Below are 15,535 nucleotides of genomic sequence, written 5' to 3' on the forward strand. Positions count from 1 at the left end.
TATTCAACCAATTTTGAACCTTAAAACAGTTGAAATAGGCGCATATAAGGCTCAAAATCCCGTGCAAAGTTCAGAAATTCTATCGAAGACAGCCGCGCTACAGACTTGTCGCGCAAAGCTTCCATAGAAGACGGCCGCGGGCAAACGGTTAATATGATTAATGTACCTTTTTGACTTATGCATGTTGAACCAGCTCGGCACGGTTGTTGAGCACAAGTGAGCAATATTGGCGAAGAACATTGCGGTCCAGTAAACTCTTCAGGACACACGCAGGCAAATCCCCCCGGCAGATCATTACAAGTTCCGCCGTTTTCGCACGGCTGAGATGTACACTCGTCAATATCAACATCGCATCTACAAAAGCATAAAATGTCCATACATCGATATAATAATGTATAGGTAATATACAAAAATACGATAGCACTGTAACTTACAGCCACCCATCCCAACCGGGTTGGCAAGTGCAAGTGTAGTTTCCGATTCCATCGATACACGTAGAGTTGTTTTGACATTTGCTTTCGACGCATTCGTTTATGTCGATTTCGCAATCGTCGCCAGCGAATCCAACGGGACACGTACATGCGTAATTGCTCGACGGCTCCAAACAGTGTCCCTCGTTTTTGCAGTCTTTTTCGAAACACAATGTACATCCTAGAGGTGCGGTATCATCGCGTTCAGAAAGCAGGGAGAAGTAATAGCGGTTCGGCTGCAGCAAGTTAAAGTCTGCATACAGTGTTGATAATGTGTAGAAGGGCAATAAAAGATCACCGATTCGCACTTCGCCCAAGCAACCCTAAATAGAGAGATAAATTTAATTACGAAAAGAGAATGCATACTTTGAATATATGTTTTTTGAGTCATACTTTGAAATTTTCTCCAACTGTTCCTTCGCTTCCCATCCAAAAGTCTACTCCGTCTTGAGATGCGGTCTCTGTTGAATATGGCATTCCGAGCGAATCGACGCTATTAGTCAATCCCTCATTCTGTAAAATATAAAAATACATATGTACATATATTAATCGGTAGACGGATTATTGCGCACATTGCGATCGCGCGCACGACAATCGATGCCACAAAAATACGGAATATCTGGCACTCGAGTCCTCGTTAGTACAATATATCGTGTGATTGATGGAGTTTTTGGGTGCCAGATGTTTCGCGATTGATATTTTAGTGACGTGCGCGAGATCGTTCTTTGCGGAATAATCACCGAACCATATTAATCACTAGAGGGGCGATAGAAGGGGTCTATTAAGTACTCAACATATTCTAAAATGTTTATAATCAAATATCTATGAAAAATGCTGCTTAGAATCCACGAAGTACTACAAGATTGACACTAAATTAAATATTCAAAATTAGGTCTACTATAATATTCGATATTTACCTGAGGATTCATTCTTCTTGTAGTATCAGTCATGAAGTGCGGCATTGAATACATATTTTGAGAGTTGAACGACCGAGGATGGAGTGTTTCGTTTCTCAAAATATCACCGGCAGAAATAGACGATAGAGGTAAAGCACTAGTGGGTGATTCGATGACGTTCTCTTCCGATCCCGGAGACCTGACACCGCCGAGGTGTATTTCACCATTTTTGAGTAGATCAAGCCATGCTTCGTGGTCGAAATCTGAATTAAACGCTGGTAAGTCTTCCTTCACCCAATCGTTGAACCCACCTAACAAAATAAAACACAGTAAATACGATATTCATATCCACATACCATAAGAGAATACCATAATATGATTGCATACCTCTAATATTGTTATCAGATATAGAGAGATATATGTGCGTCCATTCAAAATCAGGTTGAGATTTTCGGAAACGCCGCACTTCCGGAACTTGAGACTGTGATAGTCGCCAAGCGACAGCCACTTGATCTCGGTATACGGATACAGAAAACATACCCAAGTCGGAATTGTCGATGTAAAGCAACGTACCACCAGTCTTAGAACTGCATTGAAATATTAATAAAACATGTATTGACAGATTCGAGAACAGAAGACGTATGAATATGAAAATGTGTACACAATAGATTTACCGATAAACAAGAGAAATTGAATTGGCAACTAAGGGCTCTTCTTCCACTGTAGAATTGATCAATGTTAGATTATAAGACAGAGTGGTGTTGTGACCGTCGAATGTAGCATTTGCAATACATTCATATCCATCGTCGAGATTTCGACATGTAGAAGCCATCGGGCAATCTTGCAACTGACAAAATTCCATTTCTTGGCAAGTTTTACCTTTGTATCCTCGAGGACATGTACATCTGTTGAATTGAGCATTATATTATATATACATATGCATATTAAAGAAAATGTAAATATATGTATAGTGCAAATTAATACCGGAAGTCATTCCAAGTAATATGACAACTGCCATTATGCCTACATGGATTACTAGCACACGAATCGTCGGAAATGACACCTTCTAAAATTGTGTTATTATCGAATGATACAATGCCGAATGCTTGAGGAATTTCCAAATCGGTCACAAGCAATGGGAAAAACTCCACAATCATAGTACGAGATCCGTTTGATATCTATAAAAAGCATAATTTACAATAAGAATTCAATACGAGTACTATACGTATATAAAAATATTAGTTATCTGTACCTGAACGTCTTGTATGATTCCTTTGAAATGATCAGCTTCAGACGAAATTGTCGATATTCCTGTGGTTACGGGTTCAGCTCGAAAAGCACTGTTGGCGAATAAGGGCAAGCCTGATGAAACTGCCCCGCTGGATAGTTCGGCTTGTCGTATAGCACGATTTGGAATCGGTAAAGGTTGATCGCCGAGATACAAAACCTGCACAGTTAAACAATTCAATACTGACATTTAATCATCATAAATAATTCATTATCTACTGTTAGATGAAAACCGCCATCAAACTTTCACTCTTTTCTATTCTCTGCAATACTCATCTATCAATAATTTTCTTATTAAATCAATTTAACGCACTTTGCTTGTAACATTCTTTTGGGTCTACCTCACGGCACCGAAAGTCAAAAGATCGGAAGGCAAAGATCGAAAATCGAAAGATCAAAAAAAAAAGGGTGCATGGTTAACAGTACTATGTATATATAATATATATATCAGTGGCATGCGGTGAAATTATCTCTCTTTTTGTCATACAGCCTTGTTTAATGTGCGCGCGCAGGATACGGGAGGAAAAGCCTGTTCCTCTTGTTCCTGTTGTATCCTGCTCGCGCAAATTAAGTGAGGATGTACGAAGGGGGGGAGAGAGACTTTTACCGCACGCCACTGATATATATCCTAACCGTTTTTCATATGTATGCATGGTAAACGAACATTTTCGATTTTTTGACTGTCAGTGCGGTGACGGTCATCCCATTCTTTTACATATCATTTGAGTACACATTTCTATTTCATCTGATTTTCTAGTTACCACCTATTCTCTTATATCCAATTTTATATCAGCTACCTTTTCTAATGCATTCAACTTTATATAGTAGATATAAAAAACAATAAAATAACTTACTTGAGCATCGAGTTGACCCGTGGCTGATATTGGTTTACGGAAATATTCGCTTCCGTTCAATTTCACTTGCACTAACGTCGAGTTACGAACAACCTATAATTAGTTCATCCTTCAGAAAAAGTACAATATTGCACTGAATATATGTAAAGTAAAAATCTGTCAAATTATACCTGGATAAGATGATTGTAACCATTGTCTAATTTATTTCCTCCGACCGTGTATGCTTCAGGTGTTCGATTGAATTGAAGACGAACAAACAATTCACCGTGAATTAACGAAGCCGCAACGAAAGTTTCTTCAGAATACGATCCTCCCCTATAAAACAATATATAATATAGAATTTATTCCATTTATACAAAAAAAAAGTCGAAAATATGTACAATCTAATTAAAGTGAAAATTAACCTAGGTTTGGAGCCAAGATAGAATATTTGACCCGATGGTTTCCTTGTGCGAATAAACATAGATATATCGACGACAGATCTAACTGCACGACGAGCAAAATCAGAAACCACAACCGTCACATAACTATTAGTCGTGTTTTCGTATCCAAAAGTAGCAGCAGTGACATCTAAAATACAATTAAATTAATAACGAATGCCTTGTATAAAAAAGTAATAAAGTGATGTTTATATTATACATACTGTATTGACAAGTGCGACCAAGATAAGGACGTTGACACGAGCAATGGAACGTTGTCCACAAATCAGTACAATCACCTCCCGAATGACAAGGATTCGGGAAGCACTGATCAACACGAGGACAATGCATTTGAACCCCGTACAATTGCCAAGATGCCGTTTGAGATGACAACGTTATCGGAGTTGACGTTTGCATCGCGGTTGAAATCTCAGTTGAATCCGATTTATCAGATTCAGGATAGAGAGAATCACTCGGTAATACCTGAAGTTTAAAAAAATAAATTAAAAATTTACCAAAATATCACATGTATGATTATTAGATTTAATTAAATTATCTTACCCATTCACCGTTGATGATTACATCCTGGACACAACCGATAAAAGACTTGGGTCCTTTCACCAAAGCGATGAAAGAATTGATCGTACCACCGAGATAAGTTGTAGGGAACGATGTATCCGAACTGTTACTGTTTTCGGTTAGACTTATTGGGTATATGGTTTGTTCTTTGTCGGCGGCCAATACTAAATGCGATGAATTGATGGCTACGAATATCGTGTGCCAGGTGCCATTATTTAAATCATTGCCGATGAACACTCCTTCCCATCTATTGAGGAGACTGGAACGGAGATTCAACCGAGAGTCGGAAAGTTCCAGAATGTAATACGTAGAGCCGTTTCCAATAGCGATCAAACCATTTCTGAGGGTAGTCTGGAAGCTGAATTGAATATCGTAACCTTCATCTCGAGTCGTGTTTACGACGACGTAACTATTTCCACTTAAAGACATTGTCGTTATCTGAAAATAAATATAAAAAAATAATATTGAAATCAATATCATGTACAAAGAAAAAATGGAGTTTCACATGAATATATAATGCACATTTTATAAAGCTTATTATTCAAATTCTATGTCTATAGTGCTTTCGTAAATGAAATGAAGTATTGTTTAGTCATTTGATTCATACTTTTTCACAAGTTTTTCCATAATATCCAGTTTTACAAGTGCAATTGAAAAGATGCTGTGTTTCGTTGGAGAGCCACGGTTGACAGTCTCCGCCGTTTAAGCATCCATTTACAGCACAACCCATCAACGGCACTGAACAGTTTTTCCCACCCCAATCGGGTTTACACTCGCAATGATAATCTGCCTTTCGATCGTAACACACTCCATTGACGCACGGATTATACCTAAAAGAACAAATCAAATTATAATTCACCTACAAATCATCCGTACGTATGTAAATATGAATAGTTAGTTACCTTGCACACTCGTCAATATCCTTCTGACAATGATTGCCTTCGAAACCTTCCTCACACTCACAATCGTAGCGTCCGACATGATCCACGCAATTACCCCAAGGTCCACACGGAGACGATTCGCATTCGTTTATGTTGACTTCGCAGTGTGGACCCGTTATGCCGGTGATACATACGCATTCAAGTCTATGTAAAAATTGTAATTATTATATGGATTCAATATGAAATATATAATACATTATATGTGGCACATACCCGCTAGCATTTTCATAGCTGAATTCTTGAAAGAAATGCATCGGCAACAGCATATTCAATTCCTTGTTCACATACACTGGATTTAAAGGATCGTACGACGTATTTTGATATAAAGAAGCATTGCTTCTCTCCAAGCACACTCCGACGTACTGACAAGGACTCGATTCACATTCTTGAATATCTATTTCGCAATTTTTTCCTATAAATAAAATGAGTACACATTAATGTGAATAAAAAAATTTCAAACATGTGTCTGCTCATATCATAATATAGATTGTACCTGTATAGCCTGGAAAACAATTACAGGTGTAATCTTTGATGCCGTCTTGACAAGTACCACCGTGGACGCAAGGATCTGATGCACAATCGTCGATGTTCAGTTGACACTGTAGTCCACGGTGACCGGTATCATTGCAATTGCAAGTGTAACTGTTCAAACCGTCTTCGCATATACCACCATTCAAACACGGCGAAGGCTGAATAATAAGAAAATTTTGAATAAATTATATGTATTTGAACAAATTTGTTACAACATATAGTAAATTGTTGAAAATGCATGTAACTGACTTCACAGTCATCGATGTTGATCTCGCACGTGGGCCCCGTGAGCCCTTCCATGCAGATGCATTTGAACATGGCCAAACCATCGATGCACGTCGATCCCTCCATGCACGGATTCGATTCACACTCGTTGATGTTGATGGAACAATCCTTACCTACAAGTTTTCATTCAAATGTAGACTCAAAAATAGCAGTTCTATTTGAAAATCATTTTAAATATTCATACCAGTAAATCCAGGTGTGCATACACACTCGTAATTGTTAATTTTATTGACACAGGTACCGTTGTTTTTACACGGTCTCGAAAGGCACTCGTCAAAGTCAACATCGCAATGTTCTCCCGTAAATCCTGAAATTTAACACATTAGTAAGTAATGGAAAACAATTATGTCTATTGAAGAAAATGATCAGAAGTAGTACCTGGTTTACAATAGCATTGATATGAGCCCACTTTATTTACGCATATACCTTGATTGCATATGCCAGGATATTGGATGCATTCATCTTTGTCATTTTCACAATTGTGACCTGAAAATATAGTATTTAACGAGTGCACTTGTAGCAGACTTGTCAGATTCGTATTAATTTGACTATTTTACAAGAGTATTGTGTCAAATAGAAAGTGTTAGCATTAAAATTAATCACATACGTATATATGTATATATTATACGATATTAGGTGTGCTGGAAAGTTCCTGCATTTTTTGTTAGCTTCAAATCGAGTGTATATGTTATAATTTACAGAGATATGTGTAATAGTTTCAGCCAGTAATTTTCCTACAAAATCAAATAATCTCTTAGAAATTGACATTACTTGATTTAGATACCGCATGCCCTTTTTATAGAAAACAGATTTATTGAATGAGCATATGTATTTTGCATTATTTCATACAAACTAATCTTATTTTTCAAGTAAATCTTTAGCAGTAACGAAATATAGATTATCCACAATTCAGAAAGATTACGAAAAAATATTTTTCTCGTTAACTACCCGTTAAAGCTAATGATATGAATTTTTTTAATAAAACATTTCACACTAGTATATGTAATAATAAGTAGCAGATTTACAAGTAAATGACAAGGCAAAGGGTTCATAGAAAACGATAGAAGATTAGATAACTTTTTAAAGGGCACAAACTTGTGTATTACAAATAAAGTAGGAGCTTTCAGGCATACTGATTTATAAATGATTATTTATACGGGACAAATATGTATAGATTCTTGAGTGCAACGAAAAACACACAATGACTTATCTGTAATAAAAGACAACTAATGAAGTTCAAGAAAAGGTACATTCGTTTGAAAAATGCGTAACTCCTATACCTAATTTTTTAGTGAAAATTTACAAACTTGTAAATACATACATATATCATCTGATAAATGTACAACTTGACTTATAAATGTGTTTCATCAATGTTTATTATTCTTAAGCTATACAATTGATATGTTATGTACAATATTTCGTATGTCTAGGTTTCCTTTGATCTTACCAGTGAAACCGGATGGACAAGTGCATGTATAGTTATTGCCACCACCCCCCTCTTTACACGTGCCGTTATTAACACAAGGGTTACTGACACAGAAGACTGTTGCAACTGTGCAATTCTCACCAGTAAAGCCATCAGGACATCGACACGTATACGTATTGTCACCATCGTAGCAAACCTTCTCGTGCAAAACAGAAAATACTTGTTTATAAACTTGATAACTATTTATGACACAACTTTTATTGAAGGATAACTTTACTTGATGTTCAGGACAATTGACGTGAGCGCAATCGTCGATGTTGGTCTCGCAAAGTGTACCTTCAAAGCCAATCAGGCATTCGCACATGAATTCAGTATTATTTTTCATTGGAATACAGCTACCTCCATTTTGACAGGGCCGACTGCTGCACAAATCGATCGTTTTCTCACACATTTTACCTGAAAAATGCGAGATAATAATACAATATTCATTTTATCACTTTGTATAATACCTAAAAAGATGTATCATATTTGAATCAAGAACACATTGTAAACTTTTTATGGAAATACTGTTGTAAAGATAACAATGTGAAACGACAGGAGTAGATCAATTATGATCTTTATTTTAGACGGGCAGGAAGGATGTGAAGAAACAAACTTCACCAACTTTGGGTAAAAATGTGATTGAGTGTTGTCGAACACATCAAGAGTGTTGAACCAAGAGTGTCTACACTCCTAAAGAAGGTTTTGTGTGTAATTCATGGATCAATACAAGAAAATCCACATGAAGTAAGGCTGCAAACACACAGAAAGGCACGCAGCACGTGTTTTTTTGTAGATAGTTTTGTACATGTTAAAAAAATGCTAACACGCATAATTTTTCGGTAATTGGACTATTCGTCACATTGGGGTGGTCACAAAGACAATTTTTGTCATGAAAATCGCGAATACACAATATTTGGCACTCAAGTTCTCGTTACTATGATAGTTATCGTTAGTATGATGGACTTTTCGGCTGCCAGATGTTCCGTTATAGAGATTTTAGTGACTTTGTGACGAGTAATCACCGAACCAATTTTTCGTATGGAACCCTGTCCAAAAATTACCTCCTGGAGTGTTTTCGGTGATATTTTATTCTTGTATTGACATAAGTTTGAGGGTGATCGATAACGGCGATCCCCATATTTGAATAAATGTATGAGAAACTCGTCGAAATAATATCATACGAATTAACAATGATCTGAAGGAACCCCCTTCCCTGCCGGCAGCCACGAGGACAAGCATGGTGTACGATTCAGTGAGTTTTCGCCCTAACGCTGAGATCGTCTCAATTGTGATATTTACAGCAGACCTGCTACTATTTGAGGATTTCTTTTAAGTTTACCATACATTTTCATTTAGGATCAAATCCATGTCTCACACAGATTTTTGATGAGTCTTGAATATAATCCACTTGCAGACCAAAACTTTACTTGCTAGACTGTATTATTAAGGATGCCAGAATGGCTAGGATATTAGCCAGAAGTGGTTATATAAATATAGAAGATAAATGTAGAAAACTGTTAATCGGACATGAAACTAGCATAGGCAAAGATAACAAATTGTTAAGATTACAAGTTGTAAAATATACATACAATATGCTCTTGAGAATTCAATAATAAATAAAAAGAAGTATACAAACCAGTAAATCCAGGAGGACAACGGCAGTGAAATGTGTTAATATAATTTGTACATTCGCCGCCATTTTGACAAGGTTCGGACAAACATTCGTTTATATCGCTCTCGCAATTGATTCCCGTCCAGCCGGGTTCACAATTACAAAAATACCTTCCGGACTATGATCGTAAGATGCGGCGCGTACACATTTTAATTATGGATCGTATGATTATATGCAATAAGTTAGTAATACAGAAGATATATGTAAGTGCGTTCAACACGGTGGTGGTTTCCAATGATGATTTAAGTGCGGTTGTTTGATTGCATTGCAATTACCAAGTGGGCAGGTGCATGAAAAAGAACACAAAACAATATTTTAATTGTCGAATCGTTGAATTACGAATTAGCTATGTAATATTAATATTCAAAATCTTTCACAATAGTAGAACACAATAGAGACAAAACATGCAACATATTTGAAATACATTCTTGAATCTCCGACATTTAACCACCATTCATACATTTTTATTTATTTTTTAAATACATTCCGTTGCTACGATTACTCACATAGTCTTCGCAGGATAACGAATGAATACACGGCTGATCAGAGCACTGACTTAAAGTTCTACTCTTCGGGGACTGTCCAATATCAGACATGGGCAATGACATCATCGGTTGTTCGCAATATATACCTATCGTTATCGAAGCCGAGCCAAAACATGCACAATATGCATTCACGTACAAAAATAAAAAGAAAAAAAAACCAAATGAATTAAACGTAAACATGCAACACATAAAATTTGAAAATTAATAAAATTGATTGTTTATACACACATTTAAAATATTAAATGAAATAATAAATACAAAAACATGCAAAGCTGCATTAAAAAGCGTGAAATATATGTACTTTCTTTACTACACTCAATTTTATTTACGATGACACTATGAAGTTTTACACACACAAACACAATCAAGTTGTATTTTAATTAATTTTACAGCAAATTTGCTATGTAAAATACATCAATGATATGTAAAATGGCTATTTTATCCCTAGTTTTTTTAACAGCATTTACTAATGGCTAAGACGCATGTACATATCTCCATAGTGTCTGGGTAAGTGAAATGAAGTATTATACACTAATAAGGTTGATTCGAAGTATATAGTTTTGAACAGAGTATAAAATACATTGTAAACTTTGTCTGAAAGTGGACATAAATGTCAATCTCAAAAAAAAAAAAGATCATCAAACGCTTCGATGATAAATACTGATTTGAAACACTACAACTATAAATACAAAATACACAACATAGAGTCTACAAAAATAAATAGAACACAAAATAGATTATTGTGCTTGACGTACCGGTAAAACCAGGAGGGCAAGTGCAGTTGAAGGTATCCTGGAGCATATCATAGCTACAGGTGCCTCCATTAAGACAAGGATTAGAGCGACATTCGTTTGATTGTGAAAGTGTACAATTTGGAGGTGTACCTAGATATAGAAGATAAAACAAAAAAAAAAACAACGAAGAAGATAGTTAAAGAGACTGAGTTATGTACATAAAAAGAAAATAAAAGTGTTGCATATTATATATACAATACAATACGGACAGCGTCTATAATACATAGATAAGTCTAAGATCTAACCAAAATATCCAGGTTCGCAGACGCAGGATGGTCTCAAAGGGTCGTTCGAACATGTAGAGTGTGGCGGGCAATCTGCTTCAGTGCAGCGTACTCCTCTGCGCAGAGTGCATCTTGGACCAGACGTTTCTTTAGGGCAGATACACCTGTACGATCCTAATAAGTCCTCGCACGTGCCGCCGTTCATGCACGGCGATGATAAGCACTCGTTTTGATTCTAGAATGATGTCAACGTGGATTTTTGATTAGTATATTCATAGTACAATTGTGTGAAATTGATTTTCAAGTCGACACTTACCAATTGGCAGTTATTTCCGGCATATCCCGGTTGACAGTGGCATATGTACCCTCCATAAGTGTCGAAGCATACACCCTCATTAAGACATGGGTCTGGTTGTATATTGCATTCGTTTACGTTGATTTCACATCGGGATCCAGTGTATCCTATAATAGTTTAATAAGTTTAGTACTAATTGAAGTGGCAGTTCTGCCCGGCCACTATTAGCTACCATTTATTGTAAACAAACCTGTATTATCGCAGATACATGTGAAATTGTTGATCTCATCTTGACATATTCCACCGTTTTGACAAGGTGGCTGGGGAACGCTCAAGCAATCGTCTATATTAGTTTCGCATTTGGGACCAGTAAAACCTAAAAATGAAAAAAAAAGCACTCAATTAAAGAAATAATTCTACATCAATTCATTCTTTATATATTATAATGGAATCTGGTTTAAGGCACATTTTCAAAACCGACAATTGGCTATATCCGGCAATAAACCGCATTGAGCTAATAAATATAATACATATACATATACCAGTCGTTTTCCTCAGCTTCGCGCGGTATTTGTAATAAAAACCGCTTAAACATGGCTAATCTAATAGTAAACATTAATTTGTTTTATTATTCCGGAACTGAAACAGGAGTTCAGATTCGGAACTGAAAAAGGAATCCTGAAACGGAATCGAAATCGATATAGATATCGTCGTCATAAAAAATTCGATATTTTCGATAGCATCGTGGATGCTTCTACCCAAAACTTATATACAAAGTCTCTTTCGAAATTATATATTAGATAATCTAACGCGTGCGAGTGAGATCGCTTGTGAGGGAGAAAACCGGTGTTAGTTAACGTTTTGTCACCTATGTATGTACGGACTAGCTAGTGACTGCCGATGAAGTACATATAAACAATGTGTACGTCGTAAACAATGTGTGCAGCAAATATCAAGAGGTTGCATAGCTCTGCTCAAATATATCTTGCAATAATATAAAATAAACAAAATAAGTCTATTAATTAATGTATTTCTACAAAACAAGTTCCATCATCTTCATTGTCGTTAAAATGTAATGCTCACAATCTAAAATACTCGGCAGTTAGGGATTTCCATCGGGAAATTCTGCTATGGTTATAAAATCAGAAATTTCGGTGTAAACGAGTCTTTATAAAGTTTACAAATCAATGACATGGATTACACGACCCTTGTTCAACGCAATTTTTTTTAATGCTACTTGAAAAGGCTTAGCGGGTAGTATTCTTGTTTATTTTGTACATGTTAATATACAACGCAGGCCCATGGATTTGTCAGCAAAACCCCGATCGGTGTTGGTCAGCATTCAAAGGGTTAAGGAGAAATGTGTGTGGGGCAGTGCCCCGGTTGGCATTAAAGACCAGCTGTCCTTGTATAACATTGTTAGTGGTACTTCAGCTAATCTTACGTGAATTTTATTGAAAATCTCTTTATGTTCATGTTTTTTGGCCAATAATAACTACTGGCATTTCAAATTAACAAAATTGTATCAATTATTAGAGCGCTAGATATCAATTAAATATTATATTTACTAAATGCTTTGAAGTGCTAACACATGTTGTTTTTATACATATGTTCCACTAGTTTAAAAGTAAAGAGCATGAGAGTACATATAATTTTAGACTACCACTTGTGTCAATTGAATAATAATAAATAAAATTCATAGAAACCTGGTGGGCATATGCACAGGTAGTTATCGGAATCGGGCAAAACTCTGCACGTTCCATTATTGAGACACATATTGTGCACACACAGTGGATGAATACTGACTTCCATTTCGCAATGCTGACCTGAAACAAATCAAAAGGATACACTCAATAGAACAGAGATCACCCGCGAATAACAAACCAGCAAAGATTAATATCAATTACGAACCAAAGTATCCAGGCGTACAATCACATGAATAGTCCCCGTCTTTCGTCTCTGTGCAATGACCACCGTTTAAACACACGTTTAAAATGCAAGGAGGACCACTATCCACTTGGCAGTTGTTTCCAGAGTAGCGACCGTAGCAGTTACACTTGTACCTGGAATTATTTACATGTGTCCTTAAATAGAACACTACATTTTTAAACTACACCTTAAACAGCATCAACAGGATTTGTATTCAGCTGTCATCACACCCACTAATTAAAAAAAATTATACAGAAGAACATAGTCAGTGATGTGAAATTTACCTATCCTTGGTAGATATACATATTCCGTGTCCCATACAAGGATCATTATAACAATAGTCAACCGGAGAAACAGGTAAAACGTCTCTTCTATCAGCACCTACGTACGTTAAACAATGATATACATATATAAACTAGCAACTTTTTATACTTAATTTGATAAATAAGAAAATGTCTATACATTTGTCGTTTGATAGAGGACACGGTCCAAATTTAACATTTTGTGGCTGGATCGATGACGAATTGAAAACTAAACTCGGTCCTTCCATCATGCACCCATTGAACTTCGATCCCAAGATCAAAACTGAATTTTCATTTTCGAATTCGGGTGTGTTTAAAGCTTCCACGTTGTACGTAGCGTTGGAGACAACCTAAAATAGCAGGGTCATAAAAGTTAATATGCAATTTGAAAGGAAATGGATTATTGATTGGAGTTGAAATCAATATTTACCACTGAATGACCGCTATCATCGAACATGACGAGTTCGGGGGGCCGATAGACAATACATACGTAGTGCCATTTGTTGTCGAGAGATCGGAGAGGCAGGCGGGTCTCTGACCACCAGTTTGGCGATTTTAATGACAGCAAGACATAATCTGCCAGAGATGACAGTTGTAGAGAGTAAGAATTGTATTGTTGCATGAACAATTCTCCACCTGAAAATGAAAAATAAAACAATACAAATTATCGATTGTAATGATGTCGCATGATTACTATGATAATAAATAGAGTAAGATCTCACCAAAACATGATCGAAAACTAATGCAGATGTGCGAATGAAGTGACACTGGAGGATATAGTCTGATGTAGGCGCTTCCGTTGAAGTATGCTTCCCGCTGTGCAGACGGACCCAGCGGTTGTCCCGCACATGATAACGATATTGATGTGGCTGAAACAATAAATTAAAAAACATATAAATACAATGCATAGAGACACGTATTTTGAGCATCCATTTTTGTCAATTTTAGCATTTTCATTTTACATTTTAGGGCATTAAAAATGTTCAATTTTAGCATCTATTTTTATGAAGAGTTTAATTTTAAATAATAAAAAATTTCGATGAATTTTAATAAAATTTATATACATATATACAATTTAAAGACAACAAAACAATTAAAAAATAATAGAAAAATTCAAAAATGTTTTGAAATTAAAATTACAATGAAAAAAAACATGAATATAAGAATACAAAGACAAAAAATATGAATATAAAAATATAATACCAATTCAAATTTATTAAAACTCAACATGGAGCATATTTCTACAGATTCTTTTTTGAGATTCGTGCGACGATTGGTAACAATTATATTGTATTTACTAAAATACCTTTCAGCATCCACATTATTGACGGGATACCAATTAGATTTTAGAGCTGCACAACCAAACTCTTCATATTTAATTTTTGTTGCAATCAATAATAGCAATATATCATTCACTTGTTATATTCTCTATTAACTGTCTAAAAAAATGCTGATATCCTTCCAAACATTGAGCCTCTGTCAATACATTAAACAATGGCAGGTTCTAAAAAACAAAATTGTTTCTTTAACATCAATATTAGATTTTGTACCTGCCACAGATGGATTGAATAGTTTACTCAATGTTTGGAGGAATAGATTTGTCTCATTTAGTCTTGAGTGCGAGTCTAGTTTAAAGACGCTTTTTTGAGCAGCCTTTTGGGATACACAGCTCCAACTGTCTTCTTTTGTTTACAGTAGTAGACAAAAGCAGTTGCTTGATTTCGACAGGAAAAGCACCGTCTATGGTAAACTGCAAGCTCTGTTTTATCCCCCAATTTCTTCACATAATAAATGGGCAAATGGACAGGAAGACCCTTCTAAATTGTCTATTAATTTTAAAATTTTATGCAAATTTCACTTTTGTTTATTATTTTAGCATCTATTCACATATTTTACGAATTTAGCATCTATTCCGAATTTTAGCATCAATTAAGCATTAATAGCAAAATGCCAAAAATACGTGTCTCTAACAATGCATGTACACTTGATGTGATTTTCGACGTAGATTTTTATGAACCAATTAGTATAATATTTGTATGAAATA

The 15,535-nt window shown here is 35.7% G+C and overlaps 2 protein-coding genes across 4 annotated transcripts in view; one reads left to right on the top strand and one right to left on the bottom strand.

Annotated features, from left to right (window-relative positions):
• The window catches only part of LOC143909790 (uncharacterized), a 743,449-nt gene that overhangs the window by 569,332 nt on the left and 158,582 nt on the right, over positions 1–15,535 (top strand). The gene's annotated exons all lie outside the window — the stretch shown is intronic.
• The window catches only part of crb (cell polarity complex component crumbs), a 53,636-nt gene that overhangs the window by 5,471 nt on the left and 32,630 nt on the right, over positions 1–15,535 (bottom strand). The window contains exons 2-35 of one of the 2 annotated variants that reach the window (XM_077427961.1): positions 14,214–14,360; positions 13,922–14,127; positions 13,652–13,841; positions 13,474–13,570; positions 13,172–13,323; positions 12,967–13,086; positions 11,511–11,636; positions 11,282–11,427; positions 10,987–11,200; positions 10,703–10,831; positions 9,909–10,033; positions 9,367–9,520; positions 7,966–8,144; positions 7,710–7,884; positions 6,641–6,748; positions 6,447–6,569; positions 6,227–6,375; positions 5,940–6,135; positions 5,660–5,858; positions 5,408–5,590; positions 5,113–5,335; positions 4,488–4,943; positions 4,151–4,409; positions 3,912–4,077; positions 3,678–3,822; positions 3,508–3,600; positions 2,619–2,813; positions 2,351–2,544; positions 2,041–2,271; positions 1,754–1,953; positions 1,388–1,677; positions 864–983; positions 435–793; positions 167–354 (exon numbers count right to left, since the gene is read on the bottom strand). In XM_077427961.1, the coding sequence (XP_077284087.1) occupies positions 167–354; positions 435–793; positions 864–983; positions 1,388–1,677; positions 1,754–1,953; positions 2,041–2,271; positions 2,351–2,544; positions 2,619–2,813; positions 3,508–3,600; positions 3,678–3,822; positions 3,912–4,077; positions 4,151–4,409; positions 4,488–4,943; positions 5,113–5,335; positions 5,408–5,590; positions 5,660–5,858; positions 5,940–6,135; positions 6,227–6,375; positions 6,447–6,569; positions 6,641–6,748; positions 7,710–7,884; positions 7,966–8,144; positions 9,367–9,520; positions 9,909–10,033; positions 10,703–10,831; positions 10,987–11,200; positions 11,282–11,427; positions 11,511–11,636; positions 12,967–13,086; positions 13,172–13,323; positions 13,474–13,570; positions 13,652–13,841; positions 13,922–14,127; positions 14,214–14,360 (6,237 nt within the window). Of the gene's footprint in view, positions 1–166; positions 355–434; positions 794–863; positions 984–1,387; positions 1,678–1,753; positions 1,954–2,040; positions 2,272–2,350; positions 2,545–2,618; positions 2,814–3,507; positions 3,601–3,677; positions 3,823–3,911; positions 4,078–4,150; positions 4,410–4,487; positions 4,944–5,112; positions 5,336–5,407; positions 5,591–5,659; positions 5,859–5,939; positions 6,136–6,226; positions 6,376–6,446; positions 6,570–6,640; positions 6,749–7,709; positions 7,885–7,965; positions 8,145–9,366; positions 9,521–9,908; positions 10,034–10,702; positions 10,832–10,986; positions 11,201–11,281; positions 11,428–11,510; positions 11,637–12,966; positions 13,087–13,171; positions 13,345–13,473; positions 13,571–13,651; positions 13,842–13,921; positions 14,128–14,213; positions 14,361–15,535 lie in introns of both variants that reach the window. The other variant, XM_077427960.1, reaches the window with a different exon arrangement.

This window comes from Arctopsyche grandis, chromosome 3, assembly GCF_051622035.1.
Source record: "Arctopsyche grandis isolate Sample6627 chromosome 3, ASM5162203v2, whole genome shotgun sequence".
Lineage (NCBI taxonomy): Eukaryota > Metazoa > Arthropoda > Insecta > Trichoptera > Hydropsychidae > Arctopsyche > Arctopsyche grandis.